At 41.9% G+C, this 21,002-nt stretch overlaps 1 protein-coding gene across 1 annotated transcript in view; it reads left to right on the forward strand.

Moving 5' to 3' along the window:
* The window catches only part of dnah1 (dynein, axonemal, heavy chain 1), a 367,482-nt gene that overhangs the window by 128,377 nt on the left and 218,103 nt on the right, over positions 1-21,002 (forward strand). The window contains exons 24-26 of the mRNA XM_073072534.1: positions 3,827-3,932; positions 9,736-9,915; positions 14,117-14,257. Coding sequence (XP_072928635.1) covers positions 3,827-3,932; positions 9,736-9,915; positions 14,117-14,257 — 427 coding nt within the window. The remainder of the gene's footprint in view (positions 1-3,826; positions 3,933-9,735; positions 9,916-14,116; positions 14,258-21,002) is intronic.

The raw sequence follows: 21,002 nt of genomic DNA on the forward strand, positions 1-21,002 counted from the left end.
AATACTCCAAATTTGGCCTTACCAATGCCTTGTACAATTTTAACATTACATCCCAACTCCTATACTCAATGCTCTGATTTATAAAGGCCAGCATACCAAAAACTTTCTTCACCACCCTATCCACATGAGATTCCACCTTCAGAGAACTATGCACCATTATTCCTAGATCACTCTGTTCTATTGCATTCTTCAATGCCCTACCATTTACCACATATGTCCTATTTTGATTATTCCTACCAAAATGTAGCACCTCACACTTATCAGCATTAAGCTCCATCTGCCATCTTTCAGCCCACTTTTCTAACTGGCCTAAATCTCTCTGCAAGCTTTGAAAACCTACTTCCTCTATTTTTTTTTACAGCTGCATTGTCTAACCATTGCTCTAAGCAGGAAGCTTTTACACCGCCTGAAAACTGAGTGGCACTTTAAATATTATTTTGTTTGAACAATTTTTAATTAAAAAATTCTTATAGATTATGATATTTTGAAAGATGACTTAACTATCTCGTGTTGAATTCAAGGTGCCTAAACCACAGTAATTATTTCATTGTTCTGTCTATATTCTCCAAATATAAAATATATTTACTTTTGGATGGTGACACAATTATACAAAGTGCCTTGAGTAGAAATAAACCATTGTTCCATAATGATGCTGAGATACATCATAGGATGCATGTCAGTGATGTAACCTGGAGTCATCGGGTGTTTTGGGTCTTTCAACATCAGCCACTCTCACTCATTCGGGGTTGATCAGGTCCTGGCTTGTGTCCCAGCAGCACTGGTCCACAGGTTATACCTTTTGATCCATAGCCATCTGGAGGCATGCTCAGCAGCTTCTGACTGTCCTGATGGCTCTTTTCTTTGCAGCCCCTGGAATGCTGTGGAGAGAATAGGCTTTGCAGAGCAAGCAGCCGGCAAAACCTCTGCATCCCACATCTATAGGCTCACATCGTGTCTTCCACCACCATTTCTGACACTGCTCTACCAACTCCTAGACTTTGGCTTTCTTATGCACAAACGCCACTTAATCTGGTCTTCCCAAGGAACTGTCGGTTCTACCACCTGCTTTGAGGTTTCTGACAGAATGACAATGCCAGGCCTCATGGATGAAGATGCAATAAGATCAGGGAACTTTAATTGCTTGCCAAGATCAACATTTAGTTGCCAGTCAGTCGCTGTGGTGAGCAAGCCTGCTGGTGATCTAGGCTGAGGCTGTGGTTGGTCTCCAGGTTCTCCAAAGTCTATGTGGTTTCTGGGTTGGCAGAGGTACCTAATGTTGTTAAAGGCTAAGGAGGTACTTTTTGCCAGTTCCTTCACCACCTGGTCATGGCACCAGCAGTAGCGGCCTTCTCCCAGGGCATTTGGGCAATTGCTGAGGATATGTACCACGCAGAGAGATCATGATGGTGCCTCACATTTGCCCCAAGCAAAAAGATTCACTGGACTAGGCAGGACATCTTACACAGCCTGGATTATGAACTCGATGTGCTGGGATTCTGCCTGCCAGATGTTGGACCAGGAGATCTTGTGTTTCAGCACCACCTCCCACCATGTCCAAGCTCCCTGCTGCCCCATTCCTACCATCCTGGTGGAACACATTTCTTCTTCAGCAGCTTGCACCTTTTTCTGGACAAGTTTGCATCTATCCTTGCTCTGAACAGTTGAAGGGTACCTCACCTGACCAGATGTCATTGTCGCTACTGGATCCCGGTACCTCTTACAGGACTCAGCCATTTCCACTGCATCCTGTCTGGATCTCAATGCCTGCTGACGAGACTTTGGGGTTGCTGGAATCTCTGCACAGCAGAGATCATTACTACTCTGAGTTTTCCCCCACCAATTAACCTTCAAGGATTTGTTTGCACTCCCTATTTCACTTTGTTCCTGTGGCGATGGTTTTGACAAGCTATCTATCAGTACCACCATATTCCTTCCCTAAGCTGTTTTCTAGTATCTGCTATTATTTCTCATATTGAAGCTGTTTATTATACTACATTACATCACCTTTGTGCACTTCAGCAGCAACTGACATTTACACAATCAACTTTCCTAATTATCCTAATCTCTAGCCCTGACCACCTCAATTTCACCATTGGATGTCCGTTCCCTATATACTTCTATCCACCATCAAAAAGGCCTTAAAGCTCTCTAAGTTTTTCTCAGCAAAAGAACCAACCAGTTCCCCTCCCCCCCACCACCCTCCATCTGGCAGAACTGGTCTTCGCCCTCAACAATTTCTCTTTCAGAAATGGAAGATATCAGTAGAGGAGAAGGTTCAAAGAACCCGGTTCTTTGAAGGAGGATCCCTTTGGCTCCTTTCACTTTCTCCAGACTCAGGGAGTAGCCATGGTCACCCACATGGGCCCCAGCGATACCTGCCTTTTCATTGGCTATGTAGAACAGTCCATGTTCTAAGCCTTCCCTGGTAACGCTGCCCAACTCTTCCTTTGCTACATTGATGGCTGCATTGGTGCTGCTTAATGCACCCATGCTGAGTTCATCAGTTTCTTAAACTTTGACTCCAACTTCTACCCTGCCCTTAAATTCACTTAGTCCATTTCTGACACCTCTGTCCTCTTTCGTGATCTTTCTGTCTCCATCTTGGGAGACAAACTGTCTTCCAACATCTTTTATAAACCCACTGATTCCCAAGGCTTTCTTGACTAAAACTTTTACCACCTTATCTCCAGTAAAAATGCTATTCCCTTTTCTCAGTTCCCTTGTCTCCAATGCATTTGTTCCCAAAATAAGGCTTTCCTTTCCACATTTGACGCTGCCCTCATCGGTATCTCTTCCATTTCCTGACATCTGCACTCTCTCCATCTTCCCGCCACCTTAACAAAGGGTAGAGTTCCTCTTGTCCTAACCTACCATCCCATGATCCTCCGCATCCAACAAATCATTCTCCACAATTTCTGCCATCTCCAAAGGGGTCCACCAAACACATCTTTATCTCCCCCTGACTCTCCTCTTTCTACAGGGATCATTCCCTTCATGATTCCCTTGTCCATTCATCCCTCCCCACTAAGCTCCCTCCTGGCACTTATCCCTGTAAGCGGCCAAAGTGCTACACGTGCCCATTCACTTCCTCCCTCTCCTCCGTTCTGGGTCCTAAACAGTCCTTCCATGCGAGGCAACACTTCACCTACGAATCTGTTGTATCTGGTACTCCCAATGTGACCTCCTCTGCATTTGTGAGACCTATCATAAATTGGGCAATGGCTTTGTCAAGCACCTCTGCTCCAGCCACCAAAAATGGAATTTCCCAGTGGCCAATCACTTTCATTCCTATTCCAATTCCCATTCCAACATATCCATCCATGGCCTCTTCTTTTGCTGTGATGAAGCCTCTCTCAGGATGGAGGAGCAACACCTCATATTCTGTCTGGTTAGCCTCCAGCATTTTCTCCTTCCAGTAAAAAAAATCTCTCCCCCTTCCCTCTTCTTCTATTCCCCACTCTGGCCTCTACCTCCTCTCACCTTCTTCCCTTTCTCCCATGATCCACTCTCTCCTCCTATTACATTTCTTCCTCTCTAGCTCTTAACCTTTCCCATCCACCTGGCCTCACCTCCTAGCTATCCTCCTTCCCCTACCCCCACCTTTTAACTGTGGTGTTTTCCCCTTCCTTTCCAGTCCTGAAGAAGTGTCTTGGCCCAAAATATCAACTGTTTATTCATTACCTGACCTACTGAGTTCCTGCAGTATTTTGTATGTGTTGAGTTGGATTTTGAGCATCTGCAGATTTTCTTGTGTTTAAAAAAAAAGACTAAGATTTATTGATGATTTTTTGCTGTGTTGAATATGAATCCATTCTTTTTGATACAGGTTCTACTTTCTATCAGATGATGAACTGCTCGAAATCTTGTCTCAAACTAAAGATCCTACTGCTGTTCAACCTCACTTGCGCAAGTGTTTTGAGAACGTTGCTCGTGTAAGTCATAAAGGAAGACTATAAAAAGACAGTGTTCTAAGCTTATGCAGTGATTTTCCACTGCTTGTACCAAAAAGAGTTCTTTGTATGAATGAATTTCATTTGGATCGCAGATAAAATCCTATTGTGTGACTCAAAATTAGTTTCTAAGCCATACCTAGTTTCTAGTATACACAGAAGGGCCAAATTAAAAAGCCATCAAAAATATTTGTTATAAGAATTTTTTCTTTAAAATGCCACACATCTGAGATGAGAGTTAAGGGAGAGCAAAAGGGCTGTTACTCCAACAATATTATGGATTGCTTGGAAATTCCTGTCACTAATCCTTGTTTGCTGAAACTGAATATATTCATTATACCCCACAACTTACATCTGATTTTTCTGATGGAGAAAATGTCTTAACTATTATATAGTAATTAATGGCAGATAGTAATTGACTCACTTCTGAATTAAGAAGGATATGAAGATATCTACAGAAAGCAAAATTTTTATAAAAAGATTCTAAGATTAGCTTCCGAGTGATAATCTGGAATATGTAGTACAGTAGGATATGTTGGGAATTTTTCCAGCTTGCTTGGTACATTTCCAAAAGTGCAATTGTATTCAATGGAACTTTCTCCTGCTAAAAGAATTATCTTGCCAAAACTCAAAGGTCAAGGGACAGGTCCACTCACCATTAACGGTGCTTTTTTATGGTAACTCATTTTGATAAGAACACTGAAACTGAAGCTTAATTCATTGACAGGTGCAGAGGGTTATCGATGGCAAAGACAGACTGATACTTTCTTACGAAAAGTCACTTTTGAATAGCAATTACGAGGAAATCTGCAGATGCTGGAAATTCAAACAACACACAAAATGCTGGTGGAACACAGCAGGCTAGGCAGCATCTATAGGGAGAAGCGTTGTCGATGTTTCAGGCTGAGACCCTTCGTCAGGACTAACTGAAAGGAAAGATAGTAAGAGATTTGATAGTGGGGGGAGGGGGGAAATGCGAAATGATAGGAGAAGACCGGAGGGGGGTGGGATGAAGCTAAGAGCCAGAAAGGTGATTGGCAAAAGTGATACAGAGCTGGAGAAAGGAGAGGATCATGGGACGGGAGACCCAGGAAGAAAGAAAGGGGGAGGGGAGCACCAGAGGGAGATGGAGAACAGGCAGAGTGATGGGTGCTATTCGCACATTTTAATTCCACATCCCATTCCCATTCTGATATGTCTATCCATGGCCTCCTCTACTGTCAAGATGAAGCCACACTCAGGTTGGAGGAACAACACCTTATATACCGGCTGGGTAGCCTCCAACCTGATGGCATGAACATTGACTTCTCTAACTTTTGTTAATGCCCCTCCTCCCCTTCTTACCCCATCCCTGATATATTTAGTTTTTTTCTCCCCTTTTGTTTTCCTCTCTTTCTGCCCATCACTCTGCCTGTTCTCCATATCCCTCTGGTGCTTCCCTCCCCCTTTCTTTCTCCTTAGGCCTCCCGTCCCATGATCCTTTCCCTTCTCCAGCTCTGTATCACTTTTGCCAATCACCTTTCCAGCTCTTAGCTTCATCCCACCCCCTCTGGTCTTCTCCTATCATTTCGCATTTCCCTCTCCCCCTCCTACTTTCAAATATCTTAGTATCTTTCCTTTCAGTTAGTCCTGACAAAGGGTCTCGACCCGAAATGTCGACAGCGCTTCTCCCTATAGATGCTGTGGCCTGGCCTGCTGTGTTCCACCAGCATTTTGTGTGTGTTGTTCGAATAGTAATTGATTACTTTCTGAAGTTTGTGTTGGTGGATGGCAGAACTAGTAGGTTTTTAAATCAATCCTGCCATTTTCAGTGCTTGTAGACAGAAGAGGAAACATATATACTGCTCTAACATCTTACCAAAATTTTGAATGCGCAGAAAGGGATTGAGACCTATAATATTTGGATTCTAGCCCAGATCCCCATTCTCTTCAGATACTGTGGATTGTATGAACTCTAACTTTACAATTTGCCTGCCTAATTTACAATTGAAAAGACATGTTAGTGCACACATAGGAATTTTGGGCAATGTATTTCCTTCTCAATGCAAACTGAGTAATGTGCTGTTTAACATATAGAAATGATCATACAGGTTACAGGATATCAAGGCAACTTTGTAGCAAAACTTGTATACTTTCTAATATAGACTATAAATCACTGCCAAGCTTTTGAATATTTGAATATTTAACATGAATCTGAACTTACTATACTTAGTGATAACTACATTACGGCAAAATTATTTTCATGATCATAGACCCAATTATTTCTCCTCAAAGCTTGCATCTTTCCAAAGAAAAATATTTAGTCCTCAAAGTGTGCCTTAGGAACAGAGGAAAATCAAAACAGCTACCTAGTGTCCCTGTCAACAGTGACAATTTCAAACATGGTCTCCAACAAATAGTTACCGTAAGTACTGTACAGTGCAAAAGTCTAAGGCACGTATGTATACATATAGCTAGGGTGCCTAATACTTTTGCACAGTACTGTAGTAATTGTATGTTTTGCACTGTATTGTGCCACAAAAAAAATTCCATGACATATGTGAGTGATGATAAACCTGACTCTGATAAGAGTCTGTATTGTGGACCAAGAATAGGAGTGGGGGATAGGGAGATGGGAGCGAGCAGAAAGAACCAGAGAGACATTCAGTAATGTTCAGTAAACCAACTGTCTGGAATCAAGTTACCTTGCTTGGTGTCTCAGGGCTGGGTGTATTGCACCTGTGCCAAACACACCCCGGCATTCTTTCCCTACCACCTGTCCCGCACCCCTCATGTGGCCATCCATCAGTCCATTCCCAACATCCTTTGTTCCCACCAGATTTACAAACTCACTCTCCACTCCACGCTGACAAATGCTGTACTGTGCAAAAGTCTTAGGCATCCTAGCTATATATATGTGCCTAAGACTTTTGCACAGTACTGTAGTATAATATTCCTCAATTCACAAATCCTTTACTTTGCAGTACTCTTGCAGAGCTGATCACAGATCGTTACTGAACTTGCATCTTCAGTTCCTTCCTTTATTCAGCAGCATTGAGCCATTATGCTTAGTTGTCGCTACATGCTCCTTCTAATTTTATTTTAAAAGAAACCCCCTAGATATGGAAGGCATCAAATCAACTTGTGTGTATCTTGTTCATTTGGAGATATGCAGATTATTTTGACAAGCTTTTGTGCTGAACGATAATAGTGAGAAAGATCAACATCTCCAGCTTTAATTCTTTTACAGGCCATGGTTACCATAACGTGATTTTTGTGTAATTTACAATTAACAGACAAAACTAACTTATGGATGTGTGTAAAATCAGAACCTGCCCTGTATTGAGTTCCACAAATGTTTGGTTGACAGACTAAACCTCTACTGTTCATGACTACTGTTGCTTTTAAGAAAGCAACTGGTCCCTCATTTAGCTCAAAATCTTCCAAATCCAGTTATTGTGAAATGGGATGAATTAAGACTTGAATTTACCTAGAGCAGATTGTAGTAACTGAGGATTAATTATTTCTGGGCATATTGTTGTCATAATGAAATTGATTTATATTTGTGCATATGACTTGCTCCAAGCAGTTGATATACATGTGACATCACAATCATGTAATGCACAATTCCAGCCTTCCTGACATAATTGGACTTAAATTTGCAATCTACAACTACATGCAATCTGCATGGAAAAGTATCATTAAAACAAAAAAAAAGACAGTATTAATCTGTGGCTTCATGTAATGTTTCATGATTTACAGAAACATTATGCTAATAAGAGCAACATGAGAAAACAGCTTTCGAACTTGCTGAAGTCTGCTCAAGCACCTTTCAAAGTTGACTGTATTCTAAACATTGAGTGTTTGGTCCAGGATTCAGCAATTCACATATTCATTCAGTGGACCCTCATTAGTGATAGTGTGGCCAGTGCACAATAATTGAGGGATTGGGAACTTGCCAGAACTCGCCATTCAGTGTCACATTAGGGCAGGAAGCAAAGACACTTTAATCTGCAAAAATCTGCTGCAGAGACTTCAGAGATACCACTCACTGATTAGCCTCTTAGATTAGAATATATATTTACATTTGTATGATTTCAAAGGTTGTTAACATTGAGTTATATGCAAAGCTGTAGGAAGACACTTGGCCACCTTCTCATTCTAGGACTGTCCTCTCAGTTGAGGTCTGTCACCTTGACTCAGCCTCCTCATCATAGATCTTTCCAAGCAGACACAGATCTGTACCATGTTTCCCAGTTTACTGCTCACTGCAGCATCAAAGTGATGACTTATGCTTTGTTATTACAGAGAATTGGTTTCATCTACATTGATTTTAGTGAAGAACAGGTAATGCCTTGAAAATTGAAATTTACCATCACTGGCAGCATCTCATGACTCTACAGGCAGCCAGTAATAAGTCAGACCTTTTCTTTGACAGGAAAGAGTTCCACTCCATCAATGTTCAGATGGCTATGGATCATTAAAACAATATCCTCATAGTCAATACCATGTTTCTGGAAGTATGCCTGAAGACTGCATCCTCAGGAAGACCTCATTGCTGAATGTTGTCAGCAGCAGCTAGTTAAATGTTTGAACAAGGGGTTAAGGCCTAACCCCTATTTGCCCTGGTTCCTCACACCATTTGACCTCCCACCATAGAAGCTGAGTATTGATTCAGTACAAGCACCAAGTTCATCATTGAAAGCTACAGTGGGCGTCTAGACAGGCAGACAGACATACTTTATTGATCCTGAGGGAAATTGGGTTTTGTTACAGCCGCACCAACCAAGAATAGTGAAGAAATATAGCAATATAAAACCATAAATAATTAAATAATAAGTTAATCATGCCAAGTGGAAATAAGTCCAGGACCAGCCTATTGGCTCAGGGTGTCTGACACTCCGAGGGAGGAGTTGTAAAGTTTGATGGCCACAGGTAGGAATGACTTCCTATGACACTCAGTGTTACATCTCAGTGGAATGAGTCTCTGGCTGAATGTACTCCTGTGCCTAACCAGTACATTATGGAGTGGATGGGAGTCATTGTCCAAGATGGCATGCAACTTGGACAGCATCCTCTTTTCAGACACCACCGTTAGAGAGTCCAGTTCCACCCCCACAACATCACTGGCCTTACGAATGAGTTTGTTGATTCTGTTGGTGTCTGCTACCCTCAGCCTGCTGCTCCAACATACAACAGCAAACATGATAGCACTGGCCACCACAGACTCGTAGAACATCCTCAGCATCATCTGGCAGATGTTAAAGGACCTCAGTCTCCTCAGGAAATAGAAACGACTCTGACCCTTCTTGTAGACAGCCTCAGTGTACTTTGACCAGTCCAGTTTATTGTCAATTCATATCCCCAGGTATTTGTAATCCTCCACCATGTCCACACTGACCCCCTTGGATGGAAACAGGGGTCACTGGTGCCTTAGCCCTCCTCAGGTCCACCACCAGCTCCTTAGTCTTTTTCACATTAAGCTGCAGATGATTCTGCTCACACCATGTGACAAAGTTTCCCACCATCGCCCTGTACTCAGCCTCATCTCCCTTGCTGATGCATCCAACTATGGCAGAGTCATCAGAAAACTTCTGAAGATGGCAAGACTCTGTGTTGTAGCTGAAAATATGAATTTGTGGCCTGCATTAGTGTGGGGATGCCCTAAAGCACATGCCTTCTGGATGTGAAAACTTCAATGTGGCATTCTTATTGTTGTACAACTTGGATAATCCAATAACTGTTGCTAGATCAAGAAGAGCATGCAGTCCCAGATTTAATTAGTCTATTACTGTTTATTCTGCAGTTACATTTCCAAGAGGACCTATACATCACTCATATGTACTCAGCGGAGGGAGAGGAGATTAAACTCTTCAAAGATGTCTATCCCACAGGAAATGTGGAAGACTGGCTGCTGGAGGTAGAAAAAATAATGAAGGCAAGTGTGAGAGATAACATCCAGAGGTCATTGAAAACCTATCCAGAGGTAAGAATCTGTACACAATCTGCCCATATTCGTGAAAGAAACTGTTTCTGCAAGATTATAAATATATTTACTTTAGCACTTACGTTTCTTTTAACATACTATCTCTTAAAAGAAGAAAATTACAAATGTCTGAAGTGAAGAAGGTAATACAAAGGTTATACCAAGAGAAAAGACTGAAAATGCCAGAAATAGCAGGCAGGCAACGAGGAAATAGAATTAACGTTTTAGGTTGATAACCTTTCAAGAGAATGAAGAAAAGCAGAAATTAAACGTACTTTTAAGTTACAGTGAAGTGGGAAGTTCCACATACAGTTGTTAATTAATGAAATAAGCATTCCAATTAACGGGCAACAAAAAAAAATCATTCTCCAGTTGCGTCTAACTCTCTCTCAACTAGACTAAACTGAACTACCGGTAACTAAGACAAAGCGGAAATACATAACTATACACACAAAATGTATAGCCGAGCCCAAAACATCGACAGTGCTTCTCCTATAGTTGCTGCCTGGCCTGTTGTGTTCCACCAGCATTTTGTGTGTGTGTTGTTTGAATTTCCAGCATCTGCAGATTTCTTCGTGTTTGCTCTTTAAATACATAACTATACTCATTTACTTCTACGACATGCAAACCCACGTGACAATTTCCCATAACAAACACGCCACACAAAGTGCAGTACAGACAGAAAATAGAGTGATCCAATATCTGCTTACAGGAGAGTAATCAAAACCAAGAAAACAGTCTGAAAGTTACTATGTCTCTTTGTCATCTCCTATTTTAGCTTATGTCATTCAGTGACTTTCTCTGTTTTCATAAATTTGTTATCTCTATGCTTATTGACAAATGCAGTTCTACCTCTGTAATGTAAATTTAATTTTATCTAGGCCAATTCGTGGATGTGTTAGATCATTTAAATAGAAAGGGAAAAAGCTATGTGGCTGCATTTCAAGCAATCAACTCCAATTTAAATGCAGATTTATTTATCATATTGAAATATACAGTAAAATCAGTTTGCATTAACAACCAATACAACCAAAGGACTGCTGGGGCAGTCCACAGATGTTGCCACACATCCCCAGGCCACAATGCTCAACAAAACAACACAGAACACAACAAAACATAACATAACAAGCAACAAAACAACAACAACAGAACAAACCCCTCTCCTGTCTAGAGTTGGAGCACCTTGGCCCCAGAAGAACACTGTTTAATTTAGCTGTATGGTTGAATGACAATTAAATTTGAACTTGAACTTGCGAGATGAAATGTTGTGTTAAAGCAAGATATTTCACTAAGTATCCTGGTAAAGAGCCAACATACCGAGACTTTTGAAAAAAGGTATTTAGAGTGAATTTGACAAATTAGTTGAAATTAAAGTACAGTGTGTTAACTATATGTATTATAGAGGCATTAGATTTGCAGCCGCAACTGTAATTTTAGCTGTGTACAATTTCTGATAAGTGAATAGGGTCTAGAAATTCATCTTTGCAATTCTCCCCTAAAAAAGTATTACAAAGACAAAAATAGTATTATTTGGCATTAATTAATATTTTAAATGTTTCTACATAAGTTTACATGAATTATTAATAAGGTATCAACTTCTTTTCAGTATCCTAATATTGTTTCTCCAGCATCCACTCACCTAAATAATGTTAACAGTTGTACAAAGCGTATCTGTAAGCGATCTTGGTCTGAATCACAGCTTGTATTGATCACTCACAGAAAAACCAGCTTTAGTGATATTAATGATAGGCCCCAAACAGTCCTTCCAGGAGAGGAGACACATCACTAGCAAGTCTGTTGGAGTCATTTACTTTATCTGATGTTTGCAGTGTGGCCTCCTCTAGATCAGTGAGATCTGATGTAGATTGGGCGACTGCTTTGTCAAACATCTTCATTCCATGTGCCACAAAAGGCAGGTTTTCCCAGTAGCCACCCGTTTTAATTTTATTTCCCATTCCCATTCCAACATAGTAATGTTAGTCAACGTGCCAGGATGAGGCCACACGTATTGTTAGAGAAGCAACACCTCATATTCCATCGGAGTAGCCTCCAACCAGACGACATCTTCTTCTCACCTGCCGATCACCTCCTTCTGACGCACCTCCCCTTTCCCTTTCTCCCATGGCCCACTATCTTCTCCTATCGGATTCTATCTTCAGCACTTTACCTTTTCCACCAATTACCTCCCAACTTCTTCATTCCCCCTGCACAGACCTTCCCCCTCACCTGGTCACTCCTTCCCTTCCACCCAACTTCTTGTTCTAGCTTCTTCCCTTTACTTTCCTGTCCTGATGAAGGATCTCTGCCTGAAATGTCGACTGTTTATTCCTCCCCATGGATGCTGCCTAGGCTGCTGAGTTTGTCCAGCAATTTGTGTGTTGCTCTGAATTTCCAGCATCTGCAGAATCTCTTGTGTTTAGAAATACTGATTGCTGAAGCTGAAAATTAGTTAGACATGCATATTTCCCTTGTCATACTCTGAGGATGTCTGCCAGCAATGTTTTAGAACTGATGCAAGTGACTTTTGTGATGAGTTTAGAGCCTTTTGGAATAGTATTAGGTTGATTGCCAGACAAAGTGCAAATTTTCAGGCCTAGGAGGTTTTGTGATTGAAAAGTATCTGACATCAGAATAAAATTGACAAATATACTGAACTAACAAAACATTGAAGATCTTAACCTAAACCCTATGATTTGTGAAAGTCTTAGCATAGAGATTGAAGACCCTGTATCTATTTATATCAATCTTCAAACACAATAATCAAAATGGTAATATTATATCCATATTAATAATTATAATTTTCATTTTACACCAAACCTATTAGAAGCATATGAAATTAAAAATAGCTATTTGAAGAAAAACCTGCCATTTTAGTTTACTTCTAGGATTCTAATAGTCTGATGGTTCAGTAACAATGCAGTTGTTAACTAATTATTGCATTCAATCTTCAGCAATTATTTTTGCATGTAATGAAAGTTTGAGTTTTGGAAACTACGTGGCATCATGGTAGCATAGTGATTAGCACAATGCTTTACAGGACAGGCAACCCAGGTTCAATTCCCACCGCTGCCTGTAAGGAGTTTGTACTTTCTCCCCATGACCACATGGGTTTCCTCTGGGTGCTCCAGTTTCATCCACAGTCAAAGACATACTGCTTGTTAGGTTAATTGGTCATTGTTAAGTGTCCCTTCATTAGGTTCAGATTAAATCAGGGGATTGTTGGGTGGCACAGCTCGAAGGGCTGGAAGGGCCTTTTTCGCGTCGTATCTCAATAAATAAAATAAAAACAGTATATCAAAAATCACCTGTTCCTCTTGACCAAGTTACATGTTCTTCTTGTTCTCAAATATTATTTTCCAAAGAAATTGAATTTACAAATGTAACTACTATTTGCTTCCAGTACCTAGCTATAAAATTGATTCTGTAGGTTATAAATAATATTTGCAGAATTGTCAAAATTAAAGATTTGCTTAAATGTTAAATCAGCTTTTCATTCTGTTAGTTTCTGATAATTACTTTCATAATTATGGCAGTGATTGGCATACATCTGTCTTGAAGGACAATGTGTGATGATTATCATCACAAGCCTGGGTGGAAGGTATGTAAATGCTGAGATGCCCAGAGGTAAAGATCCCTGTCCCAGCCTCACCAGTGTAGTCCAAAGGAAAGTTTATGAAGCAGTTTGTGTAGCATCAGCTTGGCTGCAGGAGCTGCTGGAAGATGTTCAATGTCGTCCAGCTGCCTTAGTGGCTCCACTCCAGATTTGCTGTCTGGATTTTCTTCCATAGTCTCCGTCTCTTCCAAGGCTGCCCACAAGGCAGTGGGGCTATTTACCCATAGCTGGGGATCTGGTTCATGAGCACCAGGTTGGGTCCACACACCGGTGGACCTGCATGCTATGTATTCAGGGACCAGACCACCTCCCCGTCCTCTGTAGTTCAGCTGAATCTGAAAGGAGTTGAGTTTCCGTGTGTCACCATCGAGGAGACACTACATGAGGCTTGCTGTTGGAGAGGCTATGTACTGACAAGAGAGACTTACACATTCAGCTCTCCTTTTTGTGAGGCTGCTAGCCAGTGGAGCAAAGTGAGAGCAAGAACCACTAGCCACTACACTACTACACTAAATGCGTCACAACAACCATTTTGACACCACTTTCATAATTAACACTACATAAACAAATGTATTCTGCTTTGTGTAGACTCCTCGTACAGAGTGGGTCGTGACCTGGCCTGGCCAGGTTGTTATTGCGGGCTGCCAAACCTTCTGGACCATGGAGGTATCTGAAGCGTTACAGACTGGAGATCTGGAGAGCAGACTCTTCCCAAAGCTGGGCAGTCAGGTTAGTATGGCAACACTGAAGTCTCACCCTACCAGATATTTGCTCTTTGTCCTATTCAGCATCAGAATCAGGATTACTATCACTGCCAAATGTCGTGAAATTGCTGTTTTGCAGCAGCAACACATTGCAATACATAATAATATAAAAAACTACTAACTACAATAAGAAATATATATTAAAAATTAAATACATAATACAAAAAGAGAGCAAAAAGAAAAACTAATGAGTTAGTGTACATGGATTGATTGTCCATTCAGAAATCTGATGAGGGTAAGGAAGAAGCTGTTCCTAAAATGTTGAGTGTGTGTGTTCATGTTACTGCACCTTCTCCCTGGATGGTAGCAATGAGAAGAGGATATATCCTGGGTGATGGGGGTCCTTAATGATGGATGCCACCTATTTGTGGCATTGACTTTTGAAGATGTCCTTGATGCTGGGGAGGCTGGTGCCCATGATGGAGCTGGCCGAGTTTACAACTTTCTTTAGCTTTTTCTGAACCTGTGCAGTGGACCCTCCATACCACATGGCAATGTACCAGTTAAAATGTTCTCCATGTTACATCTGTAGAAATTTGCGAGAGTCTTTTCTGACATACCAAAGCCTTCTCAAAGTCCTAATGAGATCACTTTCATAATTACACTTAACTGATGTCAGCCTTAGTTGTAATTACATTAATATTTTGGGCAAAGGGCAGATAATTAAAGATGTTGACACCCAGGAATTTGAAATGGCTCACCCTTTCCACTGCTGATTCCTCAATGAAAACTGGTGTGTGTTCCCATGACTTCCCCTTCCTGAAGTCCGCAAGGAATTTCTTTGTCTTACAGACATTGAGTGCAAGATTGTTGTTGTAATACCACTCAACCACTTAATCTATCTCACCCCTGTATGCCTCCTCGTCACCATCTGAAATTCTGCCACAATAGTTGTGTCATTGGCAAATTTATAGGTGGTGTTTTAACTGTAACAGCCATACAATCAGAGATGTAGAGAGAGTAGAGCAGTGGGCTAAGCACACATCCATGAGGTGCTCTAGTGTTGATTGTCAGCAAGGAATAGATTTTTTTCCGATCTGCACTGACTGTGGTCTCTTGATGAGGAAGTCAATGATCCATTTGCAGAGGGAGGTACAGAGGCCCAGGGTCTGAAGCTTGTCGATTAGTACTGAGAGTATGATGGCATTGAGTGCTAAGCTGCAATCAATAAATAGCAGGCTGATGTAGATATTGCTGTTGTCTAGTGATCCAAGGCCAAGTGGAGAGCCAGTGAGATCGCATCCTCTGTAGCCTTTTTGCGGCGACAGGCACAATGCACCAGGTCTAGATTCTGACCATTGCCAACCCCTCAAAGCACTTCACCACAGTAGATGTGAGTGCAATTGGGCAATAGTCATTGAGGCAGCTCACCCAGCTCTTCTTGGGCGCTGGTATGATTGATGCCCTTTCAAGCACGTGGGAACTTCCAATTGCAGGAGTGATAGAATGAAGATGTCCTTGTACACTCCTCCGGTTCCATACACACTTTCCCATTGTCACGCTTGATGGGTCCTATTCTTTCACGTCTTATCCTCTTGCATACTTGTAGAACACCTTGAGGTTTTCCTTAATTCTGTCTAACAAGGCCTTCTCATGGCCCTTTCTGGCTCTCCTAATTTCCTTCTTAAGCTCCTTCCTAGTAGCCTTATAATCTTCTAGATCTCTAACGTTACCTAGCTCTCTGAACCTTTTGTAAGCTTTTCTTTTCTTCTTGACTAGATTTATTACAGCCTTTGTACACCATGGTTCCTGTACCCTACCATAATTTCCGTCTCATTGGAGTGTAGCTATACAGAACTCTACACAAATATCTCCTGAATATTTGCCACATTTCTTCTGTACTTTTCCCTGAGAACATCTGTTTCCAATTTAAGCCTCCAATTTCCTGCCTGATAGCCTCATAATTCCCCTTACTCCAATTAAATGCTTTTCTAACTTGTCTGTTCCTATCTCTCTCCAATGCTATTGTAAAGGAGATAGAATTATGATCACTGTCTCCAAAATGCTCTCCCACTGAGAGATCTGACAACTGACCAGGTTCATTTCCCAATACCAAATCAAGTACAGCCTCTCCTCTTGTAGGCTTATCCACATAATGTTTCAATAAACTTTCCTGAACATACCTAACAAACTCCACCCCATCTAAACCCCACCCCACCTAAACCCCTTGCTCTAGGGAGATGCCAATTGACATTTGGGAAACTAAAAATCTCCTATCACGACAACTCTGTTATTATTACACCTTTCCAGGATCTGTTTCCCTATCTACTCCTCGATATCCCTGTTACTATTAGGCGGCCTATAAAAAACACCCAGTGAATTTATTGACTCCTTCCTGTTCCTAACCTCCACCCACAGAGACTCCGTAGACAATCCCTCCATGACATCCATCTTTTCTGCAGCTGTGACACTATCTCTGATCTACAGTGCCACGCCGCCACCTCATTTGCCTCCCTCCCTGTCCTTTCTGAAACATCTACAACCCGGCACTTGAAGTAACCATTCCTGTCCCTGAGCCATCCAAGTCTCTGTAGTGACCACCACATCATATCTCTAAGTACTGATCCACACTCTAAGCTCATTCACTTTGTTCACAACACTCATTGCATTAAAATAGACACATCTCAAGCCTTTGGTCTGAGTGCGTTCCATCTCTATCCTCCCTATCCTCCCTCTCACACTGTCTACAAGCTTTCTCTATTTCCTCTTCCCCAGTCTCTTCAGTTCAGTTCCCATTCCCCAGCAGTTCTAGTTTAAACTCTCCCCAGTAGCCTTAGCAAACCTCCCCACCAGGATATTGGTCCCCCTGGGATTCAAGTGCAACCCATCCTTTTTGTACAGGTCACACCTGCCCCAAAAGAGGTCCCAATGATCCAGAAATCTGAATCCCTGCCCCCTGCTCCAATCCCTCAGCCACGCATTTATCCTGAACCTCATTCTATTCCTATTCTCACTGTCATGTGGCACAGGCAGTAATCCTGAGATTATTACCTTTGCGATCCTGCTTCTCAACTTCCTTCCTAACTCCCTGTAGTCTTTTTTCAGGACCTCTCCCTTTCCCTACCTATGTCACTGGTACCAATATGTACCACAACCTCTGGCTGTTCTCCCTCCCACCACAGGACATCTTGGACACAATCTGAAACATCCCGGACCCTGGCACCTGGGAGACAAACTACCATCCGAGTTTCTTAACTGTGTCCACAGGATCACCTGTCTGACCCCCTAACTGTAGAGTCCCCTATCACTACTGCCTTCCTCCTCCGTTCCCTACCCTTCTGAGCCACAGGGCCAGACTCTGTGCCAGAGGCACAGCCACTGCTGCTTCCCCCAGGTAGGCTGTCCCCCACCAACAGTACTCAAACAGGAGCATCTATTATCAAGGGGGACAGCCACAGGGGTACTCTCTAGTAACTGACTCTTCCCCTTCCCCATCCTGACTGTGACCCACTTGTCTCTCTCCTGTGGCCAGAGTGTGACCACCTGCCTGTGACTCCTCTCCATCACCTCCTCACTCTCCCTGACCAGACAAAGGCCATCGAGCTACATCTCCAGTTCCCTAACTCGGTCCCTCAGGATCTGCAGCTCGACACACCTGGTGCAGATATGGCCATCCGGGAGGCTGGGAGACTCCAGGACCCCCCACATCTGACACTGAGCACAGAAAACTGGCCTCACACACATACCTCCTACCTCGCCTCGTCCCGTTGCCACCTAAGCCTGTTGAGCCAAAGCCCTCTCTCTCCACTGCCCGCTCCGACGCTGCCCACTGGATATGGCTGCCTTCTTTTTAAACCTTTTGCGCTCTGCTGGCTGACGTCACATGCCTGCGCAGTCTTGCCTCTCTTTAACCTGAGTAGTAAAAAACTCCCTTTACTCCGAAAAATCAGCAGTTCACTTGCAGCCTTCTTGCTCCGAATGATGGAATCTTTGCTGTGTCAGATGGTGAGTCATTTGAAGCATGTGCCCGGGCTCTAATCTGTTATACTAGCCACAAAGTTTATGTGGCTGGTTAGTTAACTCTCTGGTTAGCAGTAACTAGCATTATGTTGGCTGAGGATTTGGCAATGGGAATGATATTCAATGTCAAGAGTAAGTAGTGATCTTGGTATTTTAATGTTGTGTATGTTATTTTCCAATTATCAGCCAGATTTAAATGGTCTCTGCATCCTAAATCATTCAGAAATAGCCATCTACGGACCTGATGGGTTCCCTGTAGAATTTTATAAATCATTCTCTTCACTTCTTTCTCCTCAGTTACTTTCAGTATTATCTGACTCGTTTAATTATGGCAAATTGCCACCCTCTTTCAATGAGGCATCTATTATTCTTCTTTTAAAAAAGGGCAAAGACCCAACAGAGTGTTCCTCGTATAGGCCGATCTCTCTGCTCAATGTTGATGTAAAGATCTTAGCTAAAGTTTTGGCTCATAGACTAGAAATTGTTATTCCCTCCATTATCTCTGATGACCAAACAGGCTTTATTAAAAACCGTCTCCCTTTTTTTAACATCCGGCGTTTATTCAATATCTTATACTCACCTCCAACTGGGATTCCTGAATGTGTTATTTCCCTCGATGCAGAGAAAGCATTTGACCGTATAGAGTGGAGCTACCTTTTCGCAGTCTTAGAAAAATTTGACCTCGGCCAAAGTTTCATCTCCTGGATCCAATTGCTGTACCTGTGTCCTACTGCTTCTGTTTTAACTAATTTTCAGAAATCCCAAGTATTTAATCTCAAACGTGGCACCCGTCAGGGATGCCCCTTAAGTCCCTTTCTCTTTGATTTGGCTTAGAACCTCTGGTGATAGTATTTCGAAACTGTCCTGAATTGACCGGGATTTGGAGAGGGGGTGTTGAACATAAAGTTTCTCTCTATGCTGATGACTTATTACTCTTTCTCTCAAATCCGTCTACGTCCTTACCTCTAATGTTTTCACTTCTTGACCAGTTTAGCCAGATCTCTGGCTATAAACTTAATTTACATAAGAGTGAACTTTTCCCAATTAATAAAGAAGCACAAGAACAAACATTTCGTGATCTCCCTTTTAAAGTAGTCCATAATCAATTTACTTATCTTGGAATTACAGTCACAAGGAGGTTTAAAGATCTCTTTCATGAAAACTTTGCCTATCTTTCATATGCTATAAAACAGAATCTGGTACAATGGTCACCTCTAGCTATGTCTTTGGTAAGTCGTATTAATGTTGTTAAAATGTATGTTCTCCCCAAATTTTTATACTTATTTCAATCTATCCCAATTTTTATTCCTAAATCTTTTTTTGATTCCTTAGACTCTATTATTTTGTCATATTTGTGGCAGAATAAGCGTTCTAGAATTAATAAAATACATCTCCAAAAATCTAAAAAAGAGGGTGGCATGGCTTTACCTAACTTTCGCTTATATAATTGGGCAGCTAATATACGTTGTGCTACCTTTTGGTCTTTCTTCCACAGCCAACCTGAGTGCCCTAACTGGGTGGCAATGGAGTTGAGCTCCACTAAAGAATTATCTATCTCTGCACTCCCTAGTAGTCTGCCCAGATCAATAGCTAATCCTCTGGTTAGACACACTTTGCGTATATGGGCTCAGTTCAGGAAATGCTATGGCTTCCAGGGGTTCTCCGTTTCCAGCCCTGTCGCACATAATCACCTTTTTTTACCTACTACGTATGATTCAGCATTCCATGTTTGGTATAGGAAGGGCACTAGACATTTTGAAGATCTTTTCATTGATAATTTCTTCGCCTCTTTTCAGCAGCTCTCTGTTAAGTTCAATCTGCCTAACGCTCATTTTTTCAGATATCTCCAAATCCGACACTTTATTGCTCCTTTAATTCCTAACTTTCCTGAAATGCCTGCGAAAAATGCTATGGACCTATTTCTTTCCATCAATCCACTAGGTAAAGGTTTAATATCAACTATCCGAGATAAACTAGTAGCCTTACGACGGGCCCCTGTGGATAAAATTAAAATGGCCTGGGAGCAGGATTTAAATATCTCCTTATCCAAGGAGAGCTGGGACTCAGTTCTCAAATCGGTTAACTCAACCTCTCTTTGTGCTCGCCATTGCCTTTTACAGTTTAAGATTGTTCATAGAGCCCATATGTCTAAATCTAAACTATCTCGATTCTACCCTAGCATTAGTCCGCTCTGTGATAAATGCAAGAAGGGCGTGGCCTCTCTCATCCATATGTACTGGTTCTGTCCTAGTTTGAAGAAATTCTGGAAAGATGTCTTCACTACGTTATCGTGTATTCGGAATCAGCGCCTAGAACCAAACCCCTTAATTGCTTTGTTCGGTTTTTGGGGCGAGACAGATTTATGTCTGGGTCCGACCAAATGCCGAATATTATCCTTTGCCTCTTTCCTGGCTAGACGCTTGATCCTCCTTAGATGGAGAGATGTTGCCCCGCCCACTCATGCGCAATGACTTAACAACATTATGGCCTGCTTGGACCTCGAAAAAATTCATTATTCAGTTCTGAATTCGGATCTAAAGTTCCATAAGGTCTGGGGACCTTTTATCGAGTACTTTCATAACCTTCCTCTTGACTAGGGGTTTTGTTTTTTTTTCCTCTTCTTTTTGGTCCCTTGCTTTCAGCTCCCTTTTTTTTCTGGTAGTAGGCATTATTAGCCTCTGTTGCTAAGTGGATTCACAGTCTGGGAGTTTGACTGTTCTGACTTATACTCTCTATATTGAGTTGCGGTT

The sequence above is a fragment of the Hemitrygon akajei genome, chromosome 19 (genome assembly GCF_048418815.1).
Source record: "Hemitrygon akajei chromosome 19, sHemAka1.3, whole genome shotgun sequence".
Classification (NCBI taxonomy): Eukaryota; Metazoa; Chordata; class Chondrichthyes; order Myliobatiformes; family Dasyatidae; genus Hemitrygon; species Hemitrygon akajei.